We start from the raw sequence: 16,166 nt of genomic DNA on the forward strand, positions 1-16,166 counted from the left end.
ACCTGTTAAATATAAGCGGGTAGCACAAATAGATCTATGCATTAAAAGCAGCAGGTGTCTGAAAAACATTACAACTTACATACAAAAACTTACAAAAGCACAAAAAATACTTCAAAAACACTCCACAAAAAATAAATTTCACTTATCTGATTTTTTTATGTACAAATATGCATCTTTTATTGGCTTAAAATAAAAAATAAAATAAGAAAAATCTAGTTATTTTCATGCAGTGTCCAGAAAGAGGAGGTGTTGTTCAGCTTGTAGGGCACCACAACTGCTTCCACCCACCTCCGTCATCATCATCATATGAAATTACTTTTTGTCACAACAAAAGATAGTAGCTGGAAAAATATTTGAGTGGCTGTTAAAAAATTTTCACCCCTCGTTACAATTATTGACTACAAAATGACCTTGCCTAATTAGTGGAAATCAAGATTGATGGAATTGGCTAAATTACTGAGGTTCTTTTGAAATTATTGTAAAAAAATAGCCGTTAAAAGAAAACAGTCTGAGCATGTATGTGCAAAAGGTTTCAGAGTGTTCAGCCTGTTTGGTTCTCGAAAAGCAACGTGTTGGAAATTCAAGTTTAAGATCCTCGTTCCTCTGAAGTTCACCATAATGATGGTGGGTCAATTTCATCTTCGGTTTGACCTGTGAGTCATCACAGTGGTGGGGAATGACCTTTAGCTTCCACTACTCCTCTCTCTCACACACACACACACACACACACATTTTTGCCTTTGGCAGAGTCTGTGAAACATCTGAACAGCAGGGATGTTTTTCAATAAGCTATTCAACAGCAGACTTATCAAAACACACACACACACACCATCCACTATCACAGTCAGACGATTCAGTTCTCTTCCAGCACTCGGCTGTTTCTAAAAGTCTGTTTTTCTTCTGCAGAGCTGGAGGTTAACTGGGTTTGACGGGTGGATTATGGGACAAGGATTCACGAGCTCACATAGGCGCTCCAAATGTCACACTGGGTTTGTTTAGATAAAAGAGTTATGGCTGGAACAGGATGAAAAACATTTAACACAGCTCACGCTGCTGGTGGTGGGATAGATGTGGGAGAAAATCATCTTGGATTAAGGGGTATTAGTTGTCAGATCCTTGTCTATTAGCACACAGTGAGCGTTAAAATCTGGAGAGGAGTCTAGTGTTCTGATTATATCCACAAAGCAAAACATGAAGACATCAAAAAAGCCAAATAATAGAATTTGTTGCTTTAAAGGACTTTCATGGATCATATTGAAGCTTAGTGTTTTACTCTTTAAAGCAGGCAGACTAAAATTTGTTCCTACTCTACATTTTTAAAGAAGTTTTACTTGGTTCGCTTGTTCACCGTAACCCCATACTCCTCCTGCTCCTTCAGGACGAGATGAGTTCATGCTTCTAGCACTGGTCGTCCAGTGCTGAGCCCAGTGCTTTGATGGTGGAAACTGAGAGAACTTGATGTCCGCTGAAAGAAAGCCATGCTATCAGAGTTGTGCAAAAAGCTGACTAATGCCCCGAGTTTTAATAGAAAGTATCGCATAAGTGATATAATGTGGGCGCGAGTTGTTAATCCTAGTGTTCCTTGATGTGTGTGTGGGAATATTATGAAAACATCGTAATCATAAAGCTGTCTTATTTAGACAAACATCAGAAGTCACAACATTGATATACATCTAAACATAGTGTCTCGGTTGTGCACACCGAAGTCCTCGTGTTTGGAAGGTGACTCAGGTTGAAAGAAAAACAAAAAGTATACAAACAACAGTTTTGATAAGAATATGTAAAAATGCAGTTTTCCCTTTTTTTATTTATTTTTTTTCTACCATGACTTTTACCTGTTCATCCTTGTTGCCCACAGCGCTGACAGTTTGCTTTTTTTTTCTTTTCTTTTTTCCCCGGCAGGTCGTGGAAGTCGCAAAGGAGCTCTACAGGTGTGCATGTCCTGCCACGGCACAGGAATGCAGGTCCGCATGCACCAGCTGCTTCCAGGTATGGTCCAGCAGGTGTCCACAGTGTGCCACGTCTGCCAGGGACAGGGACAGAGGATCAACCAGAAGGACCGCTGCAAGACCTGCGGAGGCCGGAAGATGCTGCGGCAGAAGAAGATCCTGGAGGTCCACGTCGACAAAGGTGAGTGAAAACGGAGCGTTAGCACGACTCCCGTCTGCGCGTGTTTGACAGTGCGTGTTTGATCGCAGATGTTACGAGCACGTGACCTGATTGTTACAGGAATGAAAGACGGCCAGAAGATTGTTTTCCACGGTGAAGGAGACCAGGAGCCAGGGCTGGAACCAGGGGATATCATCATCGTCCTCGACCAGCAGGAGCACCCGTTTTTCACCAGGTAAGACAGGCTCCGAGGCCCGGTCCCGATGCTCTCACTCGCACCCTCGTTCCACCCTCGTGTCCTTCAAATGCGCGTTCACGCTGAAGGGTTCGAGTGCGTGGTGTGTCCCAATTCTCCAGAGTGCTCTTTAGCCCCGCCCCCTTTGTGTACTACATCCGCCCTTTGGCTAAGCCCACATCCAGGCGGACTTCGGCGAAGTATTTACCCACAATTCATCGCTGCATGTGACGTTTTGATTATTGATAATGAAAGGGTTTTGAATTAAACGACGGAAATATGGCGGTGGTGACAGAGCAAGCTGCGTCTGTCACGAAAAAAGCAGTTTTTAAATGTAAAGTATTGAAATAATTCTTGTTTCACTCTGCTGTACAGGTGTGAATACGATCAAACTTTGCTCCGTATTCAACAAGCCAGAACAAAACACATCTGAACAGCCAAATATCTCCTGCAGTGACTTTGGAAAGCAAAAATACCTAAACTATACTTTTAAAATCGTACTGGCACCTTCTTAAAATTCCAAAACAGGGATCGGCCCCGCCATGTTGGATGTTTAGTTATGACGCAGAGGTGCAAGTAGAAGACGTAACCCATACTGTCCCAATTCTCCAATGTCTGCATGCTTGTAACCTGCACACACGAACCCTTCAGTGAACTTCGACTGAGTACACGCTTCACAGAGGGACGTATGGTAGAGTGTCTTAGTCAAACTGAACGATCTCAGTGAAGAAATCAACGTTTGGAAGCAGCAACTCACCTGGCTGTGTAAAACCAGAAAGGCACAGTCCAATCGAAACTAAACGTACTCGCTCTTTTGCTGACCCTGTTCTTGTTGCTGTCATCAGGAGAGGACAAGACCTGCTCATGTCGATGGAGCTGCAGCTGGTTGAGGCGTTGTGTGGTTTCAAGAAGCCCGTCCAGACGCTGGACAACAGAACTCTTCTTGTCACGTCGCATCCAGGTAACCCGAATCAGTGAGCCCACAGCAGCCTCTGCATTTGGTGAATGTGAAGAGGCGAACTGGGCCTAATGCTTGGATATGTTTGCTTTAAACTTGCATTTATAAAACCTCAGTAGGTTGAGATGCAGGTTCTAGCTTAAAGGTTTTCGGCCTGATTAATCTAGCAGATGTTGTTGTGTAAGCCTGCGTTCTACGTTTTGTACAAAATAAGTATAACCTCATGAATCTCTTCTTTAAGATGCGAGCTCGAAAGGATTCACCAAGCATTTGCAGGCTTGTTCCAGGTTACATCCTGGACCTCAGGTTCATTATGTCAAAGCTAACTCCGATCCTTCTTTGATTTTGTACATCAGGGGAATTAATCAAGCCCGGAGACACCAAATGTGTGTTAAACGAGGGGATGCCCACGTATCGCAGACCGTTTGAGAAGGGACGCCTTATCATCCACTTCTCGGTAAGAACTCCTGCTAAAATGAAGCCAGTTTTATAACGAGGTGGTCCTGGTATGAACTCGGCTCTGGCTACTTCCTGCAGGTGGTGTTCCCGCCGGCCAATTTTCTCCCCAAGCACAAGCTGAAGGAGCTGGAGCGCTACCTCCCGGGAAAGATGGACGCGGAGCAGCCAGAGAGCATGGACGAGGACCTCTACATCTACGCCGACCTGGAGGACTGTGACTTGGAGAGCAGGAGACGACACAGACACCAGTACTACTACATGGATGAAGATGACAACGCCAGCACCGGCGGCGTTCAGTGCCACACGTCTTAAAGCAGAGCTGGCCTCCGCCCGGTCCAAAATTCCTTATTTCCAACGTAACAATTCATCTAGTTGGAAATTAGTGCACTTTCCCCCCTCCTCCTTTTCATCTTGTTGCTTTTCATAGTTTAATTTTTTTTTCACAAGCTGAATCTTAAAACGGTGTCACAGATTCCTTTTTTTTATTTAGGAGTGTCGGAGCAGCATTTGCTCAGGTTCCAGGACTTGATTTTTCTTTTTTTTTTTTTTTTTGTCGTTTCTGGGACCAAATCTTGATCTCCTTTCCTACCCCACTGTGATTCAAAACGAGAGCCGGTGTCACAGAGACTTCAGAAGAAAGACAGACGTGTTGAATTCCTGCTTTTAAAGCATTTACACTAAAACTGATGCCAATATTAAAATAAAAAATAACCTTTTTTTATATATATATATATATATATATATATATGTAGCGTTACTTAATCAGTGGCGTTAAACCACTTGTAGATGACTCATCCATTCTTTTGTGTTCAAGGACCCAAAGTTTAGATCGTAGTGGAGGTGGATATGTGTTGGAACCTAAGTTGAAGCATTTCTGCTGGCTTACCCTTTCAAGGGCTATTTCTAAGACATTTCTAAACACTCTTGAAAATGTGACTGGAAGCTTGGAGTAACAGAAGCGTTTAGGTTCAAGCCACTGAATTGTAGCTCTAATATTTAAATATTTAAGTTTTGTTTCATATTTTATCTCGTCGGAGCTGAAGTTTTGTCTGGGGCGTCCCATCAGGTGTATAGACAAGTTAGTGTGTGTTTTCTAAGTGTAATTATGTCATTTTTAAAATAAAAAAAAAAAAAGGTGGGGCAGGGGGGTTAAAAAAAAACATTTATAAATGTTTAAAAAGCCCCCGAAGCCTCGACGGCAACATTTCCAGAACACACTGAACGATTTGAAAGACAAATGCTGCTGTTGTGTCTCGTTTGTAAAGATGCAAAGTGCCAAGTTGTACCCTGGTTGTACGATGAAGAGGAACTCGTTTTCAGGGCTTTTAATTAAAAGTTTGTTTTGCAAATCAGAGGAAGAGATCATGTCGAGTCTTAAAACATCTTAATGTGGAGTTTAAATGGGGAACATCGAAGTAGAAAGTGTTAAATTTTTGGTCGATTATGTTGGCACACAAGTCGTTGACCCTTTTGTCACGTTTCTCTTCCTTTTCGTAAAATCCAGATGGATCATGGGAAGTTATGGAGGGACTGAAAATCGGCAGCCTCGACGCCTCATCGAAGCGTCTGCCCGTTTCTAAGCCTTATAACTTAACTTGAGCTTACTTGAGATTGCCGTTTCAATTTTTTTTTTTTTTTTTTTAAAGTGGTCGTTATTGCCTTGAATATCGCAAAACACAATTATTCACACAGAGGAGGAACTCGTTCAGTAGATCAGTGCTTCTTGAAGGTATTTGTGTGTTTATTAGTCCTTTTAAATTATTGGGGGACGGAGCTGAACATATGTTTTACTCGAGTATCGTTTTAAGAAGCTCGGACCAAGAATGATTGTGGTCATGTTTTCCTAATAAATGTCATCTGAGGTCTTATTAAACTGATGTGTGATCATCTCTGAGTGTTTGAACTAAGAGAAACTAATAAAAATATCTAATGTCTTATTATTTTTATTATTTTACCAGTAGATTTTCAGGGTTTTGTTTGTTTTTGGGTTTTTTTCTTAAAACATTGGCTTCTTTTTCACTGATTTACTCATTTTAAGATTAGTTTTAAAGATTAGGACTCTTTCTATGAAACTGACAAGTCTGTTTACATATCGAGTTTATTCTATATTTCCTGTTGTGGGAGGGTAACACTGTCCACATAAGCAAAGCAAACTAAACTTATAATAAGAGGCTTTCAAGACTGTCTGAAAATATATTTTTAAAAAAATTCTTATATTATTTATTTCCTGATTTGCTGACTTCAATCTCTGGAGATGTTTGAAACACTCCCTCCCTCCCGCCAAAATAAAAGATGTTTTTAGGGTTTTTTTCAGTCTGTCAGCATATTTGCAAAGTTCAACCTAAAGGGGTGTTTTTGCCTAACCACTTTTTATTGATTTATCATTTGAAGCTTCTTGTGTCCAATCATGAAAAGGCTCCCCACTGTTTAGTCTACACAAAACAGCTCCCCCTTGTGGCAAAAAAAGAATAATAAAAACAAAACAATGTCCTAAAAAGACACTGAATCACTGCTCCTTTGAGTGTTTTTAAATTTATTGATAAATCTTTTCTGTGGTTGACGCTATAATACAATCAGTATTAAAAAATCAAGTACAATGACTTGATAGTGGTGTACCAGATACATATATAGTGCAAGTAATAAATACTGGCTGGATACTAATTACAAGAAACGGATGACTTTAACCTCCTAAGACCCAAACTCTTGCATGACGTGCATTTTTTTATTATTTCTCTTTGCTGTTTGGGTTGATTGGGACCTGATGTGAATCCTAAGCGAAATGTGATGTCCGCATATGTGGACGCCGGGTCCTGGGAGGTTAAACACGGCTACAATTTACACACTGGATACCGATACTGTTTGTTTATGTCCAAACATGAGGCAGTTACAGAAAACGTCCTGACAACGGTTCACCATCATGCACTTTGTGTTTGGTAAAGACAGAAGAGACGAATCTGCGGGATTCAAAAAGTGAGATGAGTTTGTGCGCAGAATAGAGGAACTACCGTGGACAGCGTTGACAGAGTTAACGCAGCAGACTTTTGGAAAATAAATCAAACTCATGAATACTTGAACAGCAAAGCAGCTCGGGCACTTTTTACACGAGGACAAGCAAAACGATTTGATTGGGAATGAAAGTAGCATAGTTGAGTGTGGACTGCTCGGAACTAACCCTAACTTTTCAATGAGATGGAGACTTTTATTTTCCTCTTTTTGCAGTGAAATGTTTGTCATCCATCAGCCAACCTGATGGCATTCGCTACAGGTTAACTGCTGTGTTCAGGTTTTATCGAAGAAAGAGATGTCCCTTGGTTGCTTCCAGCCCATCATGAAAGTAAAAGTTTCAAAGTTTTCAATTTAGAGAGTCTGTCTTCTCGTAAAGATTGATACAAGAATCGAAAGTTAAGCTGATGCACGAATGGAGCTGCACGCTGCTGAGTAGCTCCTCCACGTTACGATGCATGTGGTGGTTTATGGTTTCCAAAGCCGTAGCAGGCCGTCCTCGCTGTATGTGGCAATCAGGTTCTCGTGTGGGTGGTGAGTGATGCCGATTACGTCTTTCTCGTGAACCTGTGGGCGCGGAGAGGAACACAGATCACCGCGTGTTCCTAATTTACCCAACGCCCCCCCCATTTTCCTATCTGCTCAAGAGCGAGACAACAAAATGAGCGGATGAGGATAATTCTTGGGTATTAGCAGCAGGGCTTACAGTCAGGGTTTTCTCCAGTCTTCCTGATGTGTAGCTGAAGCAGTAGAGCACAAAGTCTTCTCCCACGCAGTAGATCCACTCCCCGCGGGGCGACAGGGCACAGCACACGAAACCTGCTCCCTCCGCTCGCTCTGAACAGAACGTCTTCACGGTCTGAGGAGGAACAGGGCGGAACGTTACGTCTCCAGCACCACAGTCGTGTCTGGTATGGGTACGCCGTGAAACAGAGGTGCAAAAATACATGTGAAAAATTCACTTTTATTTCATTATAGAGAATAGTTTGATGGAAGTCACACTGATTCGTTCACCTTTAGTCTAACAGAAGAAATAAAGAAAGTTAGCTGTGAAAATCAGTAAACCTGGTTTGAACTTTTGATTATCACTGACTGCAAGGAGAGCCCTTAGCCCTTAGCAAACACAAAAATGGCTACCACTGTTCATTTTACAGACACTGAGGTAAAATTGAGTGTGGTGGTAGCTGGGAGTCATCGCCGACACATAGTCTGAGCACAGCTTTGTCATGCAATGCATTCCTTCAAGGAAAGCTATTTTCATTTATCTGTCATTTTAAATAGGAAATACCATATTTTATAACGCTAAATGCCTGGTTATTCTTAAAAATGTTTTATTTTGGAAGAATTTGTCTTCCATGTTTTCACTGGCATTGATGTAGAGCGTGGCGACCTCATTTGTTCTCTGTACTTAGATTAGTGTTTCATTGTGTTTTACTACTTTGTTGCATGTTTTAGATGCAGCAGTGAGTGGATTCACAGACTTGTTGATCATGAACAGTTTATCCATTTTGATAAATGACCACTTCATTAATTCCTCCTGAGCTGCAACAAACAAAAACCATATCTTTTTAAATTGACAAATTTTAGAATTCCTTGTCTGGTGTGTTAAAATACAAAAAAACAAAAGATAAAAGAAGCAATAAACACAACCGCTCATGAGAAATTATAAGGACTACAAACTTATATTCCTTTATATTGCATTCCTTTACCAACTATTACAGCAGAATAGCTGGTTTAGCTGCAGAGCTCTCACCTGACCGTGCATGCTCACGATGACCACTGTGTTGGAGTGGTTACAAACCATGAACTGCTCAGGATTTTGGGGAAGGGGAATCACATTGTTGACCGGGACATCTGATGCCGTTGACGGACATTTGAAAGTGTGAATGCATTCACAAGATTTGATGTTCCAGATCTGAAAAGATCCACAGAAGAGAACATTTCCAGTGAGGTACAGCACTCTCCCAGCTTCTGTAACACTACAAATATGTCCCCAGGTGGTTTATTGTACCTTAACGGTTCCGTCGGATGAAGCGCTGATGATGTGAAAACCATCGTGAGTGAAAGAAACGTCATTTACAAACGATGAATGACCGTTTAACTCCTTTAGCGTCTTCCCTGACCTCAGTTCGTGAATTCTGGAGGAGAGATTATTGATTAACCGAGTGAAAGTCAGACTTCAGACAGAATCAAACGACTGCAGCATTGACTGACTTGAACAGCCGTCTGTTTAACCTGGAGACGGGGATTCTTCTGAAGAGCAGACAAAACGTGTTGCTGCCGGGCTATTTTTGGCTCCTGTTGAGTGACTGAGCGCAGTGAAGCTAAACCATGACAAAACGCCTCACGCCTGCTGATTCACTCCGTGTCTTGGCAGGGGATTTACTATTTGCAAATAATGTTTCTCAGCTTGTGGGACCGCAGGAAGAGGAACACGTTGCAGCTTTGTGCCTGTGCACATGGCACCTCAGCTGCACCCACACAGCACATGTGCCTCCGATTCAGCAGAGAGGCTCAGCCCACACCCCACCAGGAGTCAGAAATAACATTCAACCCCCTCCCTGTGAAGGGGATTCAAACAAGTGTGTGCAGGATGTAAAGAAAGTGAGGAATAGACTTCCTTATTCTGCGCAGGAACTGCTAATTTACGATGTATGAAGGTAATAGTTCAAATCTCTTGATGTGGGGTTTTGTGGAAAGGTTATGAAGGATTATTATCTATACCTACTGTATATATATATATATATATATATATATATATATATATATACCAAATATGGACGGATTGTTGTCGTCTTCAAGCAACTTCAGTCTCAAAAATCTCAGTTCATGCAAAAAAAACATTTTCTAAATCTTTACATCGATGTTAGCTTTGTATTACGCAGATATTTATGGTTATTTGCAAGCACTAATAGCGCCAGCTGCTAGCTGTAGCACTTCTACACCCTTCCAGCAGGAATATCAGAATATTTCTGCTGGAATAATTGCGTAACGTGAAACTGACAGGAGTTCATAAAAAGGCATTTGAACCACATCGTTTTTAGCCTATAAGGTGGTTGATTGTCATTTTAAGTCCTGAAATTTGCAACAATTAATTTAAATTAACAGATAACAAAAGTAGTGGAAGTCCAACCACTGTTATACTGTAATAACTGACTAGCTGAAAGCATGTAAAAAAAAATAAAATCTATAAATTTTATATGACATCTAGGGGACATATAACCTGTTTAGTTTAAAATATAAATGTGTTTTTGCTGAGCCCACTTTTTAACACTATGAGCTCATTATTTCGTCACAATTTTTTACCAAAAAAGCTGAGATTTTACTTTAGAAGAAGCTGATTTATCACAAGACTTTCATTAAAAACATTTCAAATATATTCTGAAGATCAAATCAAATCAAATGCAATAAAACTGATTTAATTTACACAACTTATCATATAAGATAATTCTCACTTTTATTGCTTGCACACATCGTACTTAGTTAATTAAAAAACTTTTGGGAGGAGATATGCTCTGTCATTCCAGGTAAAACAGAAGATGCAGTCTGGCAAACAGCGAAAACCATTATTTAATAAGAAATACATTCACATGTTTATGAGTTTTGCAGTATTTAAGAACAGCTTCGGTTATGTATTTTGTTTACCATCGTCTCTTTGTTTGACTTGTTACCCGCCTACTTCATCCCATTTTAATAATCCACAGTGAAATACAAAAACAAAAAAAAGGAGCTGCCTCCTTCCTTCTGCTGTTCTGATGCTTTTGTGTTCATCTTCCAAACTTTTGTGAATCATGTCTGAGGTCAGGAAGGTTTTTTTTTTTATTATTATTTTCCTCCCAGGAGCCAACATCCACCCAAACAAGACTCCATGAAACTAAACTAAACAAAGCTCCTGCCTCATGTTTTCATTCTTTCTGTTAACACATTTCCACATTAAACCATGAAATTAAACGATTTCTTAATTATTCAAGTTCAGCTGGCTGTTCTTTGTTTGGTCGTTTTTCGTCAAAATTGATCTTAGTGTTTCAGTTCTTTTCCCGCTGCAAAGAGCTGTGCCTGGTGTGTTTTTCAGTAAAACCGGATCACACACCTGCAGAGCACAAATATAGACCTAGGTGCAGCCTGCAGAGTGCTGACTGCTCACAGCATGAAATCCCACCTTATGGTTTGGTCAGTCGAGGCGCTGAGGATCTGGTTGCTGTTCTTGGAGAAGCTCAGGCAAGTCACGCCTTTGTTGTGCGCGTGCTCAAACCTGCGCACGCACAGGCCGCTTTGGATCTTCCACACCTTCGCCAGTGACACAAACACAGACACGTGAACACTGTCATTCAACCTTTTATATCTGAACACAAGGTCGTAAAAACGGATAATTGAACGAGGCGGCGCTTGTTGGCTGTTTATCTGAACAGATACGCTAAAACTGGTCGCCCAGTCTGACCTTTATTTTGCCATTCTGAGCTCCTGTCGCCAGCAGGTCTGAGTCGTGACTGAAGGACATACAGAGCACAGCATCGTCCATCATCATGAAGCTGTCCTGGGCCTGATACTTCACATCCTACAGTAAATCATACACCCGAACACACACGGGCAGAACGGAAAATTTAATAACAAATGAATAGAAAAAGTGTTATCTCATTCAGGATTTAAAAAAATAAATAAATAAAAATACAGTCTGTGGTGTCATGATACCTTGCTAATTTTTCCAGTGTTGAAGTTCCAGACCTCTATGAACCCGTCCACTGTCCCGGTGATTAAATACTTTCCGTCAGGCGAGAAACGAGCACATTCCACGTGGGACCTCCGTCCAAACTGCACATTCAAATCACACGCATAGAAACTACAGTTAATATCCACATGTCGGTCAAAGCACAGTGTCACAGTATCAGAATTGGAGCAGAGAATTAAAACACAGCTTAACATCAGGGCTGTGACTGCAGAGAGACATAAATTTCTCCAATGCTCTGCTGCATAAGCTGACCATTCTCACTTATCACATTAGGCACAAAAAAGCAGTGATTAGTAACTCCCACAGACCTATCTGGGAGGCATTTAGAGCCCAAACACAGACTGGAAAATGAGTCTTCGGGTGAATAAAGCGACAGCGTTTTAGTGTCTGTGTTGTCACAAAGCAAGCTTGTGCTTTCCGCGAATGGACCGCAAAATGCGACCGCTGTTGAAACGCTGCCACACAGGGCACCGTCACGTTGGTGTGTGTACCTTTATGTGGCGGTACAGCTGCGTTGGGAAGGTTTCTTTCTCCACTCGTTGCTCCTTGGTGCCAGACGTGTCGATGGTGGTGTCAGGGGAGAGGTAACCTGGATGCTGCTGCCGTCTCTCGTTCTGCCAAGGAGCGGTAAAAGAGTGTTCATTTAAACGCTCATTTTAATTCTAATTTAATGTTGTTCATTAATGCAGTTAAGAGGGATAAAATTCAGGCAGGGTAAATAAGTTAACTGGAGCCATTTAACCCTGCTTTTACTGGCTTTGTTCCAAGTTTTGGTAGAAGAGAGTCAGAAGATGGCAGGTGGGGCAGGGGGAGTTCAGTAACAGGAATTCCCCTGTTATGCCATTAGGGAGAGAACTGAGCAGAGCATCGATCCGTATACTCACACTGACTTGTTCCAGGAGCCCGATGAGGCGGGAAGGCGGCACCACGCTGACCTCCCTCACTAAAGCCTCGGCTATGGCTCTGCGCCGCTTCGCTTTGCTGCTGCCTTTGGGGTACGCCTGCAGTCCGGGTGAATTGTTGTGAAACCCTCCCAGATACAGTTGCTTGCTGTAATGCATAAATGTTTCTCTTTTTTGTTGCTGTTTTCTTTTACCTCGCGAGGGTCGAAGTACGAGCACGTCAGCAAGGTCTCCAAGTGGGCGTACCTCTCGGGCTGGGTCTGCTTCAGCATGATCATCGGGTCGGTTTGCCTGAGGAGAGAACGGGCGGCTCCCACCTCCCTCATTTCTATCAGCTCCATCACGACCTGTTGAGCAGATCGAAGGGATCGGTCGTCAAACGGGGCACCGAGGGCGGCGCCTGCTGCACAGACTGAAGCTCACCTGCTCGTAGAGGTCAATGAGAGTGTTGTCGGGCAGCTTGAGGGACTCGATGGCCAGCAGAACGGAGTCCCAGTGGCCTCTGTTGATGTCTTCTATGAAGCTTTCGATGCTTTCCACCGTGTTGAGCGTGACCGTGGTTTCCTCCTGTAAGGTGCTCAGCGTGCGGTAGAGGTTATTCTCCTTCAAGTACTGCATTATCAGGCGAAGCACGCTGCGGAGACACAGAGGTATGGGAAACCTTTAGGCTAATCGCACGCTGATAAAAACAGAAAACACTGCGCTCCTTTCAGAATTCTTCACACGCTGCCTGAATTATCGCATCAAAACAGGTCAAAGACTCTGATTCCCCACATGATTCCGCTTTCATTTCCTGACATTTTTGAATTATTGGGCCTCGGGTTTTATTGAAAAATATGCACTCACTTGCTTACTGGCGGTCGCACAAAAGGTACAAAGATTTCTTCCTGCCTGACAGTATTTTACATGCCCAGGCTCCATGTTTACATGAAACATTCCATAAAAATAAAAAAAAAGTTTTGCCTGCTTCTTTTCATGTCAAAGTTTTAAACAACGTTCTTGCATGAGCTAATGCCACACAAAATTCTAGCTCAGTATCTGTAAAAATCACAGTTATTTATAGCTAATTTTGTGTTTACTAAGGTTAAATAACTGTGGCAGCCATTTTGAATCAGGTTGACTCCAAAGTGTAATCAGTTGTAGATGTGAAACCAACAATTACTTTCTGAGAGTTTTATTAAAATAAGATATTTTGCTAACAGACAAATGAACACACACAGAGACAACAAAGCCAATTACCTGATTGCAAATGGAATCCCAGATATAAAAAAAACCTAACAGCAGAAACTGAATCCCCCGTTGTTTACAAACAAGCTAACATTAGCTACAGGAAGCTGGCAAAGTGGCAACTTAGTCCCATGAGGTGTTGCTACAAAAGTGTGGCTTGTGGAACTCTTTATGACTTTTTTACTTTTTTTTCTGCCAAGTGGAAAATATTTTACTAAATAGATCTAAGTATGGTAGAATAGGTGATGTAGTTTCCATTTTGGTGTTACTAAGAATGTTTCTTATGCTAGTGCCACCATAATAAAGGGTCCTTTAGCAATGACTGATATGCCGCTAATTTTGGAAAATCAAACCATTGTACAGAAATTATTGGTGATTCAGACCCCCATGCTAAAGGGGTTTCTCCTTTATTAAAGTAATCTTGTCTGGTCATTTACTAAAGCTGCAAAAAAAAAAAAAAAAAAATTATATAAATGATTGAAACAATGTTGAGATTGTTTGTGAGAACACCAACAGGTGCAGCTCTGGTGGGGAAAAGGGTTGTTTTTTAGGGACAGGATCCTGTTGAGGTTGCCATGGAAGCTAAAAAGAGGAACGAAGTGTGTGTGGATGTATATATGTGTGTGTCCACTCAAATACAAATGCACCAGAGGGTGTAGGAAAGAAGTCATGTCCATGTGCTGGCGTCAATGTTATAATGTCTCACCGTCATTTCTACTGATTGGGCATTTTGACCACTAAAAGGATGTGAGAAAGTTGACCAAAACAGCCCAAATGAACTCTGTTGGTTTTGTCTGTTCAAATGACTCGTGTGAACAAAGTCCTGAAATCTCGTGCAACTCAAATCAGGACAAAAGAAATGACTTTTCTCGCAGAAAAACACAACAGGATTGTTAAAGTAACCGGAAACACAGAGAGGGAGGGAATAAAGCAGCAACATCCTCGGCGGAGGCGGAGCGCCCATCGGATCAACAGGAACATGTGGATGAAATATAGATGCTGACTGCAAAACATCCCCGGGAAGCTTCCCGCCCGCTTTAATTAGCGAGATGAAGTGGCTCGGTCCATTTGCCCGGCATTTGCTCATTTATCGACCACAACAACCAGAAGCCTGTTTCAGTGATAAAGGCTCGAAAAAGTTGAATCGGACGGGATCACGGACGGCCACCTCCAGCTGCGCCAAACGGGGTTAAAGACTTGTTGTGACATTCATTTATCTGATTCCGTCCAAATGCATTGCCGTGCTCATAACTTAGAGATAACTTTAAAGTTCAAATATGGCTGCTGCAAATTTCGTGAAACCACCGGGTGGACTTTTCCTAAAGCACGAGACATCCAGAAATAACGCAAAATATAATATAATATTTTTCCCCCACACAAATGAAGAGGAGCACACTTACTCTGCGGGCTCCAGCTCCACAGCCATGGTGGTCGGGATGTTGTCTCCTGCTGCTGCAGCACCGGACTGATGATGATGATGATGGTGGTGGTGACGGTGTGGAGGCTCGGCTACAGAGCCACGTGAAACCCGAGTGCCAGAGACCACCTACCGCACGTGCCTTCTCCTGCGTCTCACATCTTTTGGGTTTTTTTTTGTGTGTGGTTTTTTTTTGTTCCACCCAGACCCCTGTGACTGCCTCTGGAGTGTCAGAGCTGTTCCTCCTCCTCCTCCTCCCTGACGCAGGCCCGTTTCCAGATGAAAGATGCTGCTGAGCACGTTGTGTGCGGGAGAGAGGCGGGACGCTGCAGCTGCAGTCCGAGCAACAGCAGCATCAGCACCACCAGCAGAACCCCGTGTTCCAGAGCGTGCAACCCCTCTGGAGGAGAGACATGATGGCTTCCTGCCGGGGGAAAAAAGGAAAAATAAAATCCCCTCTGTCTGCGCACCAACGTGCAGAGGCAGAGCGGGACTTTTGGCTGCCATATGAGATTCTTTGCACTGAGTTAGAGCTTGTTGTTTGTTTGTTTTCTGATAGCAGAGAGTCATAATCACCCATGCGTCTTCTCAGTGAGAGTCTTTATTTGAATCTGCCTCTGCTCAGCTGAAAATGAGCTCCTGGAGGAGGCATCAGACTCATTTACTGCCAAACACCTCAGTCCAGCACAAAATCACACAGCTACAATAGGTCCTGTGGAGCTTAAAACTAGCTGTATGTGTGAAGTTCTTTAATACAATAATCTCCCATGGTACCTTAATAAATATGTAAGAGTTAAAGTAGTTATTCCCAATAAAGTTTGTATTTACAAATGTAATTGGAAGGAACAACAGCCATAAAAGATTTTTAAGTTTGATTTTTTTATTATTATTATTATTACTATTTCTCTTGACTTTATAGTTATTAGCAGATGTAAAAAAAAAAAAAAGTTTTTCAGCAGGACTATAAATCTTTGCTCTCTCATTTTGGAAAGAAATGCAAAATAATTACTTATTTACTTAAATGATAAAAAATGAGAAGAACAAAAGAAAATATCGATTTCACCACCACCACCCCTTTAAAAAATAAAACTTTATCCGTTTCTTCATCTGTTTATAAGAAATAAAGTCCA

General features: G+C 42.0%; 2 protein-coding genes across 2 annotated transcripts in view; one reads left to right on the forward strand and one right to left on the reverse strand.

Moving 5' to 3' along the window:
* The window catches only part of dnaja1 (DnaJ heat shock protein family (Hsp40) member A1), an 11,859-nt gene extending 6,225 nt beyond the window's left edge, over window positions 1-5,634 (forward strand). Inside the window, exons 5-9 of the mRNA XM_017410652.3 lie at window positions 1,903-2,130; window positions 2,230-2,344; window positions 3,190-3,305; window positions 3,659-3,759; window positions 3,840-5,634. Of these exons, the coding sequence (XP_017266141.1) occupies window positions 1,903-2,130; window positions 2,230-2,344; window positions 3,190-3,305; window positions 3,659-3,759; window positions 3,840-4,073 (794 nt within the window). The 3' untranslated portion in view covers window positions 4,074-5,634. The remainder of the gene's footprint in view (window positions 1-1,902; window positions 2,131-2,229; window positions 2,345-3,189; window positions 3,306-3,658; window positions 3,760-3,839) is intronic.
* Window positions 5,635-6,061: 427 nt separating this feature from the next.
* On the reverse strand, window positions 6,062-15,353 carry smu1b (SMU1 DNA replication regulator and spliceosomal factor b). The gene is made up of 12 exons (XM_017416360.3): window positions 15,020-15,353; window positions 12,816-13,026; window positions 12,587-12,739; window positions 12,375-12,491; window positions 11,982-12,104; window positions 11,454-11,573; window positions 11,203-11,319; window positions 10,924-11,051; window positions 8,776-8,902; window positions 8,518-8,679; window positions 7,471-7,623; window positions 6,062-7,331 (listed from the first exon to the last, which is right to left on the reverse strand). The coding sequence occupies exons 1-12, from the start codon at window positions 15,043-15,045 to the stop codon at window positions 7,233-7,235; spliced, it is 1,536 nt and encodes a 511-aa protein (XP_017271849.1). The 5' UTR covers window positions 15,046-15,353; the 3' UTR covers window positions 6,062-7,232.
* Between the last annotated feature and the right edge of the window lie 813 nt (window positions 15,354-16,166).

This window comes from Kryptolebias marmoratus, linkage group LG3, assembly GCF_001649575.2.
Source record: "Kryptolebias marmoratus isolate JLee-2015 linkage group LG3, ASM164957v2, whole genome shotgun sequence".
In the NCBI taxonomy this organism is placed as follows: Eukaryota; Metazoa; Chordata; class Actinopteri; order Cyprinodontiformes; family Rivulidae; genus Kryptolebias; species Kryptolebias marmoratus.